The sequence below is a fragment of the Pogona vitticeps genome, chromosome 1 (genome assembly GCF_051106095.1).
Source record: "Pogona vitticeps strain Pit_001003342236 chromosome 1, PviZW2.1, whole genome shotgun sequence".
NCBI lineage: Eukaryota > Metazoa > Chordata > Lepidosauria > Squamata > Agamidae > Pogona > Pogona vitticeps.
The window spans coordinates 249,432,880-249,450,923 of NC_135783.1; the positions used below are offsets into that span (position 1 = coordinate 249,432,880).

The window sequence follows — 18,044 nt, forward strand, 5'->3', positions numbered from 1 at the left end:
TTTATCTATTTTGTCTGTTATATTTATGACCTGAATTTCCTCCATTGGGTTCAAAGCAGCACATACAACACTCTGCCTCCACAGTATCTTCGCAATAACCCTATAATGGATGTAGTTTAAGCTAACAGAAAATAATTGATGACCCCCCAGTGAGTTTCATGGCTCAGTGAGGCCTTGAATCTGCCTTGTCCTGGTCCCAAAGTCATAACTAGCAATGTTGCTACCCCAGGGCTTTCTCATCCTATTGGCCAAGCGCGGGTCATGTGAGACTGGCATACACAGCGAAGGTGAGAGGAACGGGCAGAGAAACATCTCAATGCATGACAACCTGAGTTCCACACTGAGCTTGACTGTTTTGTGTTTACTCCTTCCTGGGGAGCAGAAGCTGTGCCCAGTCTTTGCACTCAGAATGAGCAGATTCACACCTTCCAGCAGAAGATCTTGGCACTAGCTACATTTTAATACCCTGGATCAAAGCCCCAGTTCTTCTGCCTTAGATAAGGGCCTACACTGTCAAAGATTCCAGCTACTTGTTACTCTCTAGCTACATGGATTTTAACCACCCCTCCCTCTTGTCTTTCTGATGGAAGGTAAAGACCATCCTTTCCAGATAGGTAACTAGTTGGGCAGTGAAGAGTTCTGAGTTTGGATACTGAGCATTGTTATTATTGGGTGTGTGTTTCAAAATATTTGTAATGTGTTTTTAAGTGTTTAAAATAATTGTTTTAACACTATTATACATTTTAAGACAACAATTTATCAAATTTTAGTTGTTGTTTTTAAATAATTTCTGAACTACCTTGGGCCCCTTCAATGGGAAAAAGGCAGCATAAAATGCAATGTTATGAATGGATGGATGGATTTCATGCTTTTAATTATGGTTAAATTCTAAGCTCTGTTTGGTCCTCGGTCACTCAGATCCTTCACAGATCCTGTGTATAAGTATCTCTGTGCATCATGAACCTTCTGTTCCCAAAGCCTCTGTGCAACTCTTGTCCATACAGAAATGCTCCTGCAAGCCCTACTGAGCAGAGTTAGGATCCTTTGGCCATAAGGATGGTGTGATGACAACTCCCACAATTCTTTACCATTGGCCACCATTGCTGAGGCTTCCGAAATTATATTTGGAGGACTCATGGTTTCGCAACCTTGCTTTCAATACTAATGGGGATGAACATTAGAAGCGGGAATCACAATTATATGTGTGACTCATTTCCTGTGACTTAGTATAACTGAACATGTGCCAGTATGCTAAGTTTACTTGATATAATATTGTACTATATCTTCTTCACACCATCCAAATACACTCCTCCTCAGGAACTGGCATAGGCTATTAATCTAAGTTCTCATCTGAAAGAAGCAAGGAAATGGGTAACGCTGAATTCAGTTGTATTTGCTTTAGACTGGGGTAGGCAACTGGCACCCAGCCAGATCTTGCTAGGCTGCACAACCCATCATCCCTTATCATTCACTATGCTGAACTAGGGCTGGTGGGAACTCCAATCCCATAATATCTGGGAGGGCCATAGTTTACCCACCTCTGCACTGGACGATAAAATGAGCAGAGCATTGTGGGAAAAGATCAGATTGATACACTTGTTATCATCCATCTAGGGACAATGGTTCCCAACGTTGGGTCCCAAAACGTTCTCAGACTAAAACTCCCAGAAGCTTTCATCCACTAGCTGTGCTGACAAGGATTTTGGGGAGTTGTAGTCCAAGAACATTCGGGGACCCAAGGTTGGGAACCACTGATCTAGGAGAACATGTTCATGTACATGTTCTGCCTTTTAATATCATATTACGTTTTCCAGTTGACAAGCCCAAATAACAGGTTTTTTATAAATTGTGGCAACATTACAGAATGACAACTTCAGACTAGGTGGGCCTGTAAATGCTACCAAGACAGTCAGCTATATGAGGATTGTTTTCACAAGGCAAGTGTGGGGGGAGACAGACTATTTAGCCAGCTATGTACGTAGTCAGGGTTGGATCATTCTTTAGATTGACTGCCAAGCAACATTTTTATTTTATGTTTTTGACAATGCATGTTGGAATAATCTTTGAGCAGGCCTCCAACAAACATATGAGTAGAAAGGATAGAATATAAACCCTGGTGGTTTGTGGGGAACTATCTATCATGTTGAGCAACTCCAGGCGATGATGCAGCTGAGCCAGGAAAACCACTTCACAGCAACACTATGAAACATACACGATCAGGAAAAGTGGTCCACAAACAGTGTCATGTCAGACTGCTGCCTTAACTCTTCAGAAACAGAGCTCTGTGAAGCATAGATAGGAGATGGAGCACCTCTCCCTCACCTCTTCCCGTATTTTACTTCTCTGCTCTCGCCAAGATGGAGAACTTGTGGACCTCCAGATGTTGCTGAACTGCTCCTATCATTCCTCACCATTGGCCAGACTGGCTGGGTCCAATGAAACCCAGAAACCAACAACATCTGGAAGGGCCCAGATTCTGTATCCCTGCCCTATATCCACAGCCTTGGCAGCCACAGCAGCCCAAAGCAATGTTGTAGAGAGTCTAGAACTTTGTGGGAAAGGGTCTTCTGAGGATCAACATGTTTTAATCTTTCCTTTCATGTGTAAACCATCTCCTGGGCAGCAATCCAATGGAGAGTTACATTACAAACTGCTTTTATTAGAATGCCTTTTCAATTCCCATAGTCCAGTTCACCCCCTCTCAGATTTCTTCACATTTTCTTCTTCTCTTTCCAATGTTACCTCTCTATTACTGTGAATATCACTTCAGTGTTATTCTGAAATTCCTTGCCTGCCTGTAAACAAAGCTTGGGAAGTCTGTCTGTAGTAGGAGTTCTTATTGTCTTCAAGTCTTCTGGTGTTCTTCCTTTGTTCGCAAGAACAGCTGCTCTGGATAGCAAGAAAACGCTGGTTTGCTTAATGACTTGGTTCGTGTTTGCTCCAAAATGCCTTATATGTGCATCTATGGTCTGACAATGTCCTCACTTCTTGGAAAGAGTTGTGTTTATTAAACCAAAGAGAGTCTCATGAGGTCTTCTCAATCACAATAATTTCTTTTGTAATCAGTATCTCCACCTAAGGAAAGGCATACAAACTGAACATAAGCCATCATGTATGATGATGGAACACATATTTTCGTGATCCATATATATAAAATCACCTGTATCTATAGCATGGAGATGCAACATGTGCCTCCCAGGCCCGATGCAGCCCTCAGCACCCATAAGGACCCCCTGTACCCTACCCCAAGTTTAATATTTGGAAGAAACATTGGCTTTAAAAGTCCCTTTGCATCCTCTGGGGGAGATGAGGAGACCAGTGTTGCCATATGTGGAGACCTCTCATGTCTGGACCTCATCCCTTCCATTTCTTTCTTAAAAATCATAGAATCATACAGTCATAGAAAAATGAAGGTGGAAGGAGCCGATGAGACCATCAAGTCCAACCCCCCTACTCGATGCAGGAATACAAATCAAAGGATATCTGCCAGGTGGTTGCCTAAAATTAAATATGTTGGCCTCTAAAGGGGACAAAGGGAACTTTCTGCTTTAAAAAGATTTTTTTGCAAGAAATTGTGGGCACGGGGGAAGTAAGGTCTAGGGATGCTCCCTTGAACTCCGAGTTTTGCCCTATAGATTTCTCAAGAGTAGTAAGCTCCCTGGTTTTTTTTTTCTGTCTAGGGCTTATAAGTAATCTTTTAATGGTTATTTGGCTGGGGGTGGGGGTGGAGGTAGGGGTTAAAAACAGAGCCAAGGCCAAAATGGTAGGGTTATCCTTTTATTTTTCTTGCCACCATCCTCTTTTTCTGCCCCTTTCTCTTTCTTTCCCTCCCCCTGCCACCCTACTTCCTCTTCATAGGGTGCTGGGTAAGGGACCATTCACTCTTACTAGAGATTTTGACTACAGATGTCCAAGGAACCTGGAGGAGAGGGGGCATTTATTTATTTATTATTACTGTATATAAAAACAGAAGAGCCAGTGTAATATAATGAATGGAATGTCAAACTGGGACTCAGGAAATCTCAGTTCAAACTCCCTGCTTGGCCGTAGAAGCTCACAGGATGCTGTCAATGATAAACCACTCTTTGAACATCTCATGTACCTTGAAAACCTTGTTAGGGTTGCCATCAGTTGGAAGCAACTTGATGACATTTATCAGCAGTAGATAGACCATAGGTGTGAAACAACATTTCACTGTGCAGGTTTTCCTTCTTGTCTCAAAAAAATATCTGCAGGCATTCTTGGTCTGGACTGATCACTTGCAGAGAGATATGAAACCAGGGCAAGGGCTCCAGGCTGCCAACTCCCCACAGAAGGAAATTTGCACATTGCCCTTGCTTGGAAGAACTCACTCTTGCACTAGTCCTTCACTCAGCCCTCCTGGCCATTTTGGGATGGACTCCTTGAGACTCCAGTTCTTTTCATGAACCCTTTAGAGTTTTACCCAGGCTATCCCATTCCCCAATCTGCCAGGCCTGGTTAGTCCTCTTGTGGAGTCCCCCACCACCACCAGAAGTCCTTGATCCTCACTCTCTTGCTACTTGTTTCCAGCAGGTCTTGCGATGACAGTGACATACACCTACCGGGTTGCCGATGCACGCCTGGGCACTTTCTCACAGCTCTTGCTTCGATGGAAAGGCAGCATCTACAAACTTCTCTACTGCGAGTTCTTAATCTTCATCTCTTTCTACTTTGGCATCAGCCTCGTCTATAGGTGAGCCTTACAATTTCCTCTAAGCCTAAGGTTTCCTTCGGTTTTTCCACACCATTGCTCTGAAAGTTGTGTCACATCACAACCATTTATTAGACGTGACACCTGTGACGTCTGCAAGCGACTGCTGGCTGACCACAGCCCGATTTTTTTTGTATAAAACTGTGTTTTAGTTTCTTTAAATCACACCTTTAATTTTAACGCTGTTTCAATATTTGATAGTATTCTCTGTTTTAATATTATCTTTATTCAATTTATTGGGAGCTCCATTTGGAAGAAGAAAATTGAAATATAAATCCAATAAATGAATGATAAATAACAATATCTTGCACATCTAGTGAGAAACTCTCTATTTGTTGGGGGAGAGGAAAAGAAATTTATTTACTTTTACCCCCTTTTTAAATCTGACTACGAGATCTGCTTCTCCCCAGCTGTTTTCCTTCCCACAACTGGATCTTCTCAGACATACATGAGGCTTAGGAAGTAAATGTTTACCTTTTAATGGTCGGCCACATAAATCATGCTACATGCAGAATATCCAGGAAAACCGCATGTGACTCACAGCTGGCATTCACCACTAGAGGGAGCAACTTTTTGTAAAATGCTATGGATATCTTCTAGCTAGCTCAGTGGTTCTCAAACTTGGGTCCCCAGATGTTCTTGGGGTGCAACTCCCAGAAATCCTGGCCAGCACAGCAAGTGGTGAAGGCTTCTGGGAATTGCAATCTAAAAACATCTGGAGACTCCATTTTTAGAACCACTGCACTAGTCTGACTTTTAGCCACAATGGAAAGAGTGGAGCAAAGGCCGTAACAATGGCTTACAAGACCGTTCAGTACTGCCAGCCTAATACTGTAAGCTCCCTCTCTCCATTCTTATCTTTGTATACACAGGTAATTAAAATCTGTAGATTTCAATGTCAGGAAAACAGTCCTCCCAATTTCAGACCTTTTCAGCAAATGAATCATATTTTTTTAAAAAAAGAAGAAGAAAGGAAAGCAAAAGAAAACAAATATTTCCAACATATAAGAACTGCAGACTTTCTCAGAAATCGAAAACATGATGTGTCTATGGGAGAGGGGGAATTAATAGATTAGTGTTACCTCAGAACTAGAGTTTGGTAAATTTTACTTTTTTAGATTGTAACTGTCAGAATCCAGAATTACAACTGTTGCTGTAAGCCGCCCAGAGACCTTGGGGTAGTGGGAGTGGCATATAGGTTAAATAAATAAATAAATAAATAAATAAATAAATAAATAAATAAATAAATAGCCAACACAGACACAGGGAATTGTAGTGCAAATAGAGTCATTTCCCAAGCTTTACTACTTTCTAGGCATGAAGAATGATTTGAACATCTTCACACACACAGAGAGAGAGAGACTTCTTTCTGCACAGACACACTGAACAGGGGAGCGGTGCTGAGTGCTCTGAGGGGCCTCCTCTACCCTTCTGTGTTTCCATTCTAGGTTGATTCTGAACGAGAGCCAACGGCTGATGTTTGAGAAACTGGCCCTGTACTGCAACAGCTATGCCGAACTGATCCCTGTGTCCTTCGTGCTGGGTGAGGGGGAAAAAAAACCCAACAACAGGGAGAACAATCCAAAGCGTCGGACTTTATTTTATTGTGTTTATTCATGATGTGTACAGAAAAGGGCCAGCACAAAGCACTTGGAAGCTGGAGGAGCTGAGGTCATAATGCTAGATGCTGGGCTCATCCACTGAATTGGAATGGTGCAAGATTCAGGACAGATAGATGATTTTATGATATTTGTTATATTGTGATGTTTTTATTATGTGTGTAAGCCACCCCATGTAGACTTTGTCTGGGTGGGGTGGGGTAAAAATATAATAAAAGTAAAAAAGTAAAAAAGTAAAGATAAAAGGAAGTTACATTCCACATAAATAAACAGTGTGGGGCACACTATTCATCCAGTACACAGTATAACTGTGGAATTCACTACAGCAAGATTTAATGAGGACTGCTAACTTGCAGCAGTCCTCACTAAAGAGCATTTGTTTAGCTCTCCTTGCACTCATGACAGCAGTACTGCACAGTTTAAAGGGGTGTGTGGAGAAGTTCATGGAACCTAGGGCCATCCATGACAGCAAGCCAGGAAGGCTATGTATTGTCTCCAGGTTGAGAAGCGGAGTGCCTCTGCAAATCCATTGGTGGAAAATGCAAGACAAAGGTTACAGGGGCACTCTTGCGTCCTGCTGTCAGGCTTCCCATAGAGAACTGGCTGGCGGCTGTGTGAACAGAAGAGCGGACTGGAAAGGACTCATCCAGAGTTGCCTATCTTACTTCCTTTAGACTGTTGCAGAAGGAAGCTCACATGAAGATGTCTTCTTGGAGAGGCGGAGGGTGGATACTTCCACAAATAGACCTTTGCCGTTTGGTTGGCAGTGTAATTCAGGATTGTTCCTCCCTATCTCAGGCTGTGGAGACTGTGAGGGGTGGTTGGGTACTCATGCTCCTAGGCTAGCACTCGGTGAGAGAAGGTCGGGATCTCTCTTCACAGTACCAGCTTGCCCGAAGAAGGAGCTCAAGCCCTACTACCATGGTGTGGAGTACAGGCGCCAAGCAAAATCTTAAAGCCAGAGGCTGCCTTTGTGCAAAACTGAGGAGGCTCCCTCCAGCAGTAGGTGCTGGGTAACATGAAAGGACAGCAGTTGGTAATGGTTAGCTATTTAATTGAGTCTATTTCATTTATTTGGTGCCAGAGACAGGGAGAGGCACTTAGGAGATTTTCTTTCCTCATGAGCCCAAATCACTTGGCTGGCTCCAGGGACTCGGGGTGGGGGTACTATTTGCCTCTCCACTGCAGTCAGAAAAACCGTCTTGGGCCAGTCCCTGTAGTCTCAGAGGAAAACTGGAAATTGTGGAAATGGCATCTTAGGATCAGACCTTCTAATGCCTGCTGGTGGTGTTGTGTGTGCACCATGGGTGCCTGCATTTCTTCACTCACCTTCTCCATCCTTTGTTTTTTAACACCCCCCACTAAATTCTGCTGGAAATATATGGACACATTTCATTTTGATTTGATTTGATTTGATTTGAGCTGTTTAAGGCACTATGTACATAGATGTCAGGTTTTTTAAATTCTTGAGGTGGGGAAGGACCTCACCAAAATAATTAGATTGTGTTGGCAGAGACCACCAGCAACTATGCAAACGGTGCCTTTGGAGGGGAGGGGGGAAGGTTTGCCTGCCTGCAGGTAAGAGACCCTTCTCTCCTTGTGACTGACTGTCCCATTTCTGTTCCAGGCTTCTATGTTACTTTAGTGGTGTCTCGCTGGTGGGGACAATATGAGAGCATCCCGTGGCCTGACCGCGTCATGAACCTGGTCTCAAGTAGTGTGGATGGGAAGGATGAGTATGGGCGCCTCCTGCGGCGCACCCTGATGCGCTACATCAATCTGCTGGGCGTGCTGATCTTGCGCTCTGTCAGCACTGCCGTCTACAAGCGGTTTCCCAGCATAGAACATATTGTGACAGCAGGTACCAGCCACCACCATGGCGATCTACTATTTAGGACAAAATTCCTAAATGGAATGGATACTCTGCTTTGCAGAGTTCAAGCATATTGCTTGTATGGACGATCACTCCTAGAATTCCTGGCCATACTCAAAACAAAACAAAAGCTCCCCCGAGCTCACTGCTTTGTGTCACAAATAAAGATATCCACAGGTATCCATAAAAAAACCTAGCCCAGCCTCCCCAAACTTACTGTCTTCTAGCTCCTACCACAGAATAAGAAGTTAGCATTAGGCACTTCCTGTTTCACACTAGGACATTCGCCAGTGAGGTATATGTTCAATGAGTACTTCTATGCTGGAGTCAGGAATCGGTAGCCTACAGCAATTTGAGCACTTTCCATCCTTTCCATCTCTTTATCATTTTTAATAGAGGGAACATCATCACCATCATCACCATCATCAAGAGCCATCAAAAACAGCAATATTAGGAACAACATACATACTGTGTCGATATTTAACAGCTACTTAGGTTTTTGGTTAAAACTTGTAACTGTTCTATAATACCAGTCAATGTTTTTATAATTTTGACTGTGCCTGGTGTTTTTGAATAACAACAACAACAACAACAACAACAACAACAACAACAACAACAACAACAACAACAATAATACAGTGGTGCCTCGCATTACGATTGCTCCATATTGCGACGAAACTGCATTACGACGATCTTTTTGCGATCGCAAACAATGGTCTGAATAGGTTTTTTTCACTTTGCGATGATCGGTTCCCTGCTTTGGGAACCAATTCTTCGCAAAACGATGATTTTCCTCCAGCTGATCGGCGGTTTCAAAATGGCCACCGGGTAAATAAAATGGCTCCCTGCTGTTTTCTGGGACGGATTCCTCGCTGCGTGGGCACCGAAAATGGCCGCCCTATGGAGGATCTTCGCTGGACAGTGAGTTTCCAGCCCATTGGAACACATTGAATGGGTTTCAATGCGTTTCAATGGGCTTTTTATTTTCATCTTACGACGTTTTCGTTATACAGCGATTTCGCTGGAACGAATTAATGTCGTAATGCGAGGCACCACTGTAGTAGTAGTAGTAGTAGTAGTAGTAGTAGTAGTAGTAGTAGTAGCAGCAGCAGCAGCAGCAGCAGCAGCAGTGGTAGTAGTAGTAGTAGTAGCAGCAATAATAACAATAACAATAACAATAACAATAACAATAACAATAACAATAACAACAACAACAACAACAACAACAACAACAACAACAACAACAACAACAACAACAACAACAATAATAATAATAATAATAATAATAATAATAATAATAATAATAATAATAATAATAATAATAATAATAATAATAATAATAATAATAATAATAATAATAATAATAATAATAATAATAATAATCCATCAAGTTGATTCCAACTTATGGCAACCCTTTCCAGGGTTTTCTAGGAATAAAGTACAGTACTCAGAAATAGTTCACCATTCCCTTCTTTGGTGGGTGGGGGCGGCTCTGGGAGTGTGCGACTTCCTGAAGGCTCAACAGATCCCTCAACCAGAGGACTAACTGACTGAGACATCTAGTCAGGAGAACACATGGACTGAGCACATTGTAAAAGGTTATTCTTTGATCTGCAAGGAGACTATCAATTAATGCAAATTGTTGGCGAGCAAACTCCTTACAGTTACGGAACCCCATCTGTGCCTAATGTCTGCTGCAGTCTTTAAGCTTCCCCTGGTGCAGTGCTCTTTAGATATACTGGCTTATCATCCCATGATCCCCAGTAAGCTTATTCAAAGCCAGGCTTCTGGGGATGATGGGAGTTGTAAGAGAGAAGACTGCTGCAGTTGACTTGGTAACCTGAAATAACCTTAAAATCTGCCAAGCCTTTGCCAAAATATGGCTTCCTGCCAGCATTAGTTCTGAGTAAGCTTTGGGCGGATGCTGTTTATGAATGCTGCTGGCTGGAAATATATCCCATTTGTCTTCCAAAGGGCTCACAGGAGTCAAGCCCACCTCTCAGAGAGCCTTCCCTGCTACTCAGTGCTGGCCCCTTTATAAGTACGGCAAATACAGCTATTCTTGATAGTTGTTGCTAGTGGTGGTAACAGATAGATGTGTATCCTGCCATTCCTCCAATGACTGCAAGAGGCCTCTGCTTCTTGTCCTCATGACAACCCCGTGAGGTAGGTCAGGCAAAAGGAGACTGATTGGTTCAAAACCTCACAGGGACCTTCCTGGATCAGAGCAATATTTGGCCCCAGTCTCCTGAGTCCCAGCCCAACTGCCCTAATCCCTGCACCGCACTGCTTTGCAAGTTGGGTAGTTTGGAAGCACTCAGTCTAGAAAGCATGCATTGCTTCAGTCCCTTCAAAATAAGGTCTGCGCACCCTTCGGTATCCTGCTCGTTCTTCTGAGGAAGGCCCTGGACATCTGCACATATATATCATTCTTGAACAGCAGTACCACACCAGTCCATCTCATGTCAGCACTGTCTTCTTTTCTACTTCCAGCTAAGCTTTGGTCTGCTTCCAGTGTTCTTCTTGTTCCTTTCTTTAAAATAAATAAATAAATACTCCCACTGTACGAGTGTGGGCTCTGCATACATGGTGCTTATGGAGTTCTATGCATGTGTGCACAAATTGACTGGAAAAAGAGAAATGAAATTTTTCTCACTCCGGTGCTATTTTTAACATTATGGAACAATCTAGTGGCCTCTTCTCTTTATGCTTTCTGCAGCATTTTTGCCATTTTCTTTCTTTTTGGCTGAGATTCTGAAACTTTTGTTTCATGCACTGGAACGTTTCATGGTGAATGAATGTGATAAATAAAGGGCAGTAGCTGGTGAAAGAGAAAACTGACTGTATCTCTGCCACCCACACACCAGCAACTGTGTGAATAAATCCAATTCAGGCTTTAAGACAGACATGTAATAAAAGGTTAAGAGTTTGTTGGGCAATGTGGTATGGAGCGAAAAGCAAGCCCTTTAAGAAAAATTCTTCTTTCTGTTACTTCCTGGGAAATCTAGCTTGTACTCTTATGTTGCACAGAGGAAATGGAATTGGTCGTTTTTAACCATTGTCAAATGTGGTCTTGGACTTGCTTCCCATGACATACACACTTCTAGGCCAATACATTTACTGGAAGTGAACTGGTAGGGAACAGAAGTACCTAAGCTGAAATTCCCAACAGCTCTGAACAGTGGACACAGGAGAGGCAGAAACTCTGAGTCTCTGTATCTGGTCTCTAAAATTAAAACTGCTTGCAAGGGCCCAAAGAAACAGATTTAGGCATAAGTTGAAAATCTGCTTCATGCTAATGAAAGGGCAACCCTATGAACCACGTAGCACAGGTTCCACAGTTCTTTGCAAGAGCAGAATGAAACCTCTGGCACCCTAAAAAAACTCAACTTTCCAATTAGAGTAAGAAGTGAGCCCTTAGGGAGGCAAAATTAGGCTTTCAAAGGCAGTCAACGGCTCACAAAGTCTCTGTAGAGAGAGGGAAGAAGGAGGAGGAAGGAGAGGTAGTAGCCTGTACACTTTTATGCCTACCCTCAATCAACAGAAGCAACAGAATAAATTAAGCAAAATAAGCACATATATGCACACTTGCCTGATTTTGCCAGATTTCTGCAGTTGGTCATGTTCCACCCCACCCAGCCCCATAAACATGGCTTCACAGCCTCAGGAATGTCTAGGTCAGGACTCTGACATCAATATTTTGAGGTCTCTCAAAATTGTTTTTCAGGCAAAAAAAAAAAAGTACAAATCATACTTCAGACTATGATCTGGATGGTTCTGAGGAAGACATGATTCCTGTAAACTGTCCTTTTTCGTTCTCCTTCCTCTTCTTTTCGCAGAAAATCATGCCCTTCCTCTTCTTTTCTGCGTAGGCCTGATGACACCAGAGGAACACAAGAAGTTTGACAGTGTCAACTCACCCCATAACAAGTTCTGGATACCCTGTGTGTGGTTCTCAAACCTGGCCATGAAGGCACGTAATGACGGGAGGATCCGGGACAGTGTGCTGCTTCAAGGCATCCTGAATGTGAGTTCTAGAGATGCACGTCAGGGTCAGACACACATTGTGATTTCAGAAACAGACCACCTCTGCTCATTTTCCAGGAAGTTCTGGAATGCATTGTCAGGGGGAAAAAAGGAAGAAACAATATTCAAGAGCTGGGTTGGGAACTGGATTTAGTTAAATAATAACAACACAAAGCATTTAAAGTAATTCAGGGATATTCACCCCACAAGTCCTAGTAAAAGGTTGTAAAATAGATCAGTAGAATCATCATTGTACTTCAAGTGACATAAAGCTGGCAAAAGTCCCTCTTTTTTTGAAGTATGTCACCCAGGCTTCTGACTACTGGCAATATAGGGAGGGAGGGATTCTAAGGAATTATTGTGTAAAGGATAACTTTTCCAAGTACAGTATTATCATGGGGGACTTTGAATGGCAGTGCTTGTAGTTCCCAAATGTTCTTAGACTGCACTTCACAGAAGCTCTTACTATTGGCTGCCCTAGTTCGTGCTTATGGGAGTTGTAAACTCAAACATTTGGAACTTCACTTTTGGGAACAGTGGCTTCAATGAGTTCATGGTAAGATTGGAATTCAGCCTTTTAACCAATGTGCAACAACAGTTTCCCTCCCTGAGTGGAAACATAGTCCTAGAATAGGCCTTTAAAGGGTTTCAATGATCTGGTGGACCTAGAGTTATGGCCTGCTGGAACCTTTAATAATTCTTCATTGTTCTGGCCTTCCATGTAGACCATAGCTATTTTTCAGATTTTTCTCAATGCTAGAAACTCCCTTTTCTGTTTTTGAAGAAAGATGTGATTTCTTTTAAGTCATTTGAGGCCAAATCCTGTTGCATACTTACATCTGCAGAAGGCAAACAGTGTAACTTGCAGCCCTTTCTTGTGGGCAGTTAATAAATCCTGGCTTGGATATTTTTGGGTGCACCCACGCCTACTGGCTTCCCTGAGGATGAAAGTGCAGGCTCATTAAATGCCAGCAAGATGTCACTAAAGGTTGTGTGGTTTGGCTTCCACAGGCATAACTAAGCAATAGGATTTCTGTGCTAGGCTGTACATTGTATGCTGTGCAGCCCAAGTAGCAAAGGTACATAATGACATAATAAGAATAAACTGCCAGGCCAAAACAGCTGAAATAGGGGTTCCCCTTTGAAAGCAGCAGTATCAAAAGCAGCCACTGCCATGAGGTCACTCAGTGTTTGTTCTTCTCTCATGCAGGAAATGAACACCTTGCGAAGCCAGTGTGGCCGGCTCTATGGATATGATTGGATCAGCATTCCGTTGGTCTATACTCAGGTATGATTATACTCAGAATGTCATACTCACAGCAGAGCACTTAATGGACGAACCTGCTTGCAGGCAAGGCTGTTGTTATCTGCCTTAGACACCAGGCACAGTTAACCGTTTGCCACCGCCCAAGCCACAGCCGCAGGGCAGACTTCATGGTGCCAGCTCTCACGTCTTGCACAAAACAACAGGTTAGGTAATGCACTCCATCAGACTTGGCTGTGCAGGGAAAGAGGATTCCTGCCTCTGTGGGCTGTGAAGGTTAATGGGAGATTTATCTGGAACCCTGGGAAGACCAAAGGCTCCTGCAAACTAGAATCAAAGACAAGGGAAAGTCAGTGCGGGGCATGCCTTTGCATGTGCACGCACACATGCACATGCAGAGAGTCTCATTTTAATTGGAACTTGTTTGCTTTCAGCAACCATGGGATGCTGGCTGGAGTACGTAAGACAGAACGGGATGTCTCATTCAAGCACATATAGGTGTGTTTCAGGGCAGGCTGGTTTAACTTGTGGCTGTTAGGCTGGGGAGAGGCAGGCTGAATCTAATAGAACAAGTGTCTGAAACACTGATAGCAAAAAGGAACCAGAACCAAGGTCCAGAATTCAAAGTGAGGATTCTTCAGTACATGTTAACATAGCACAGCCTGGAAAAGTTACTTTTTGCACTGCAGAATCTCCCAGCTGGCATGGTCAGTGACTAGAGAATTCTGGGACCTCTAGTCCAAAAAAATAAAGTTTCCATGTTCTGTGACAGTGGGACTGCTCACTGTTGAGTAAGATTAAGGATTATCAGTGGTTCTTCTTATAAGTTGTTTTTACCTGTTAACAGAAGGAGGTAGTCAAAGGTCAGAAGCTGCTGCCTTGTAGGAAATTTGCAATATAATTGTCACTGTGCCAAGAATCTTAGCTCGGCAAAGAACAAGAAAGCAACTTCTGCAGTGTTACAGAATGCCAAATGTAACAGTGACCCTTTTGTGCATTCAGGACTCATTCCACCCTTCCCCCACCCCCGCCCCGTCCTGCTGCTCGAATAAAAAGATTCAGCTGGGACACAGATCAGTGTCAGGCTGGTTTGCAGTCTGTGAAATAATTCTCAACAGACCATGCCACAAAGTGTCCAAAATGTTATTTATCTCATATTATTTCACCCTAAATTAGAATGGCTTCACAAGAACTAGATTGCACATTACAAATAATGCACGTTACACTGAATGTTAGCAACTGTGTGCTAAAGAAGTTGTTCCAATTGGAAAAGTGTAGCCAAGAAGGAACTATAGGAACTCAGAAGAACAGCTGGATAGTCCAGCTGTTTAGGTAGAAGTTGGGGGGGAATTCAATTCTCCACCATGCCTCCTAGATAGGAGCTAGACTTGATGATTCATATGGTTCCTTCCAACTCTGCAGTTCTAAGATTTTTATTATTGTATTCTCGAAGACTTTCACGGTGGGAATCGGATGGTTGTTGTGGGTTTTTTGGGCTCTTTGGCCGTGTTCTGAAGGGTGTTCTTCCTGACATTTCGCTAGTCTCTGTGACCGGCATCTTCAGAGGACTGGAGCAACAGAGCATGGACAGAGTTCCTACTCCAGTCCTCTAAAGATGCCAGCCACAGAGACTGGCGAAATGTCAGGAAGAACACCCTTCAGAACATGGCCAAAGAGCCCGAAAAACCCACAACAACCATTTTTATTATTATTAGTCTGGAAGAATCAGCATGAAATTCAGAACCACAGTAGAGGTTGAACTCAACTTGAACTCAACTGGAACTCAAACTCTTAGGTACTTTCCAGTCAACAGTTCTTTTATTCCATGCAGATAACTCTGGTTTTTCTTGACATTTTAGTAGTTCTAGCAATATCAAATATTGCTGCCTCTTTATAATGAAAGACCCGGTATCTTAGGTTCTTGTATTTAAACTGTGTGAAGCATGTACTCAACCATTAAAGGAGGAGGGCAAAACGCTTGAAAACAAAGGAGGAAACGAACCAAGCTGGGAAATAGTTCATGCAACTTAAGGATGGGATGGTGAATATTTTTATATTTCTTTTCTTTTGGGTTCTTTTGGGAGGGGTGTTGTGCCTTCCATTTTTGTATTTTTCATGAATCAGCCCTTTCATTTTTACATGAAAGGCAAAGCCTCTTTTGAATTTTTCCATTTTGCGTCTTCCATTCATGTTTCCTGGCACTCCAAGAAGCTCTGAACAACCTTTAAAAACTATTCCAAAAAAAAAGCAGAGGCAAGGGAAGAGAGAGTCAACCTTCTCCAAAAGCAGTCGCCAGTACATGAGAAAGAAGAAACATCAACCTCACCCCCAAAATAAATGCCTTTAACAAAATGAACACACAGTAAATCAACGAAAATTAACCACACACAAAAAAATCAGTCAAACGGGAAATACCCACTCACCCCCTTCACACAGGGTGTGTGTGCCTTTTGTTAAAACACAAAAAGACCCATCCTTATAGCTGGCCATGGCAGAAAGAGGCAGGAGAAAAATCTGTAACGTACCTTGCAGCAGTCCTGTCAGCACCTCTGACCCATGAGGGTGCATGAGATTCAGGAGATGGCCTGCCATGTAGCACAAATTATGTTTGCTGAGAGTTAAGGAATTCAGCCTCTTGGGCTCATGGCTTAAGTATGTATTTTTAAAAATAGTGATTCGGCTACTCTAACTCATAAAAGTGTTTCCTTTTATGAATTAATAGCTCAGTACTGGCTTTGCACACCACCATCCCTGATAGACCACGGTGCCTTGACAGACTCTTAGCAGTCTCTTTTTCTCCAAGGTGGTCACAGTCGCTGTTTACAGCTTCTTCTTGGCTTGTTTAATTGGCCGGCAGTTCCTGGACCCAGCAAAGAAGTATCCTGGCCATGAAATGGACTTATTTGTGCCCGTCTTCACCTTCCTGCAGTTTTTCTTTTACGCTGGATGGCTAAAGGTCAGTTCAAAGGAAAGATGATTTGATTCCTCCCTGGGGAAACTTCTGCCTACTGGGACAAGAATTGGGTTTTGAATCTGAAAGCTAGAAAGTTCAAGAGGCTAAAGCTAAAGTCGTCCTCAGCCTGAGGCCCTTTAATGCACAAGTCAGAAGGAAAACCAGGACTCCCAGTGAGAGCAAAATTACACGGGAGGCTAGCAGCCCCCATATCTTTAAGCATGGATCTGTCCATTCACTTATAAAGTGTGTGGGGGGGGGGTAGGATGACATAGGAGAATGCAAGTGGGAGGTGGGACTTGTCTTCCAGGAAAGTTCCAACACTTATCCTACTTTATCCTCCCAACATCCCTGTTGGGTAGATTAGACAAAAAGGGTGGCTGAACCAAAGTGGATCTCAGTAAAGGACTGACCCAGGATGCTTCAAGTCCAGGTCCAACACTCACAAAGACATCTACGATGCTCACCATTTCGTTCACCCTTAGGGGAATGTGGCAGTCCAGGAGTTCTTGCTGTGTGACCATTTCCTTCACAGGTAGCTGAACAACTCATCAATCCATTTGGGGAAGATGATGATGACTTTGAAACCAACTGGCTCATCGACAGGAACCTGCAGGTAAATTGGAGGCTTGCCTTTCTTTCCACTCTGTAGTGTCTCAGAATTGAGGGTGGGGTTAGGGTTCTTGATACACACAACACGGATGGAAAAAAAGTTGAAAGTATGTCAGAAAACAATTCAGGGTAAGCCAAGTGACTATTAATCACCATACTTCCAACTCAGTAGTTCAGAGGACAGCTCATATTCAAGAACATGGCTGTAGAAAAGAGACTCATACAGTTCAGGGCCAGGGAAGCTCTCAGGGGTCATACTCTACTGCTGGGCAGGACCAGGTAGGGCCGAAAACATGAGCATATTTAGCTTCTCCTGCTTGGCCATGGTGACAACATGCCTTAGTTACATCCTGTTTGTACTACTGTAGTGTGCTCTACATGGGGCTGTCTTTGTGTTCCAAAACTTCAGCTGGCTCAAAATGTTCTAGCCAGACTGTTACTGGTTGTAGGGAGCATGTAACTCCCTTACGACAACAGCCTCACTGGCTGCCAGATTGTTTCCAGGCCCTATTCAAAGTGCTGGTTATTACCTATAAAGCCCTATACGGCTTAATTCCAGGCTATTTGAAGGATCATATTGTCCCACATGAGCCTTCTCAGCTCTTAAGATCTTCTGGGGAGGGCCTTCTTTCAGGTTCAACACCTTCCCAAGCTTGCTTGGTGAAAACATGAGAGAGGGCCTTCTCAGTGGCTGCTCCGAGGCTTTGGAATGTGTTGCCCCAAGAAGCCACGTTGGCCCCCTCCCTCTTGTCCTTCTGTCATCAGGCAAAGACCTTCCTCTTCAGGCAGGCCTTTTAAGCCTTATGTTATCTCAGGAATGCTGATTTTTATAGGTTGTTAACATTTTTAATTGGTTTTATATTTGATTGTTTTAATCTTAATGTATGTTTAATTTTTTTAAATTGTGATATTTATATACTGTTTGAAAATTTCCTTATTTTATCTGTTGTGAACTGCCTTGGGTC

At 43.1% G+C, this 18,044-nt stretch overlaps 1 protein-coding gene across 1 annotated transcript in view; it reads left to right on the plus strand.

Annotated features, from left to right (window-relative positions):
• LOC110086195 (bestrophin-1) overlaps window positions 1–18,044 on the plus strand; it is a 46,221-nt gene that overhangs the window by 19,987 nt on the left and 8,190 nt on the right. The window contains exons 2-8 of the mRNA XM_072985549.2: window positions 4,552–4,714; window positions 6,181–6,275; window positions 7,979–8,212; window positions 12,097–12,251; window positions 13,461–13,538; window positions 16,318–16,470; window positions 17,003–17,083. Of these exons, the coding sequence (XP_072841650.2) occupies window positions 4,563–4,714; window positions 6,181–6,275; window positions 7,979–8,212; window positions 12,097–12,251; window positions 13,461–13,538; window positions 16,318–16,470; window positions 17,003–17,083 (948 nt within the window). The 5' untranslated portion in view covers window positions 4,552–4,562. The remainder of the gene's footprint in view (window positions 1–4,551; window positions 4,715–6,180; window positions 6,276–7,978; window positions 8,213–12,096; window positions 12,252–13,460; window positions 13,539–16,317; window positions 16,471–17,002; window positions 17,084–18,044) is intronic.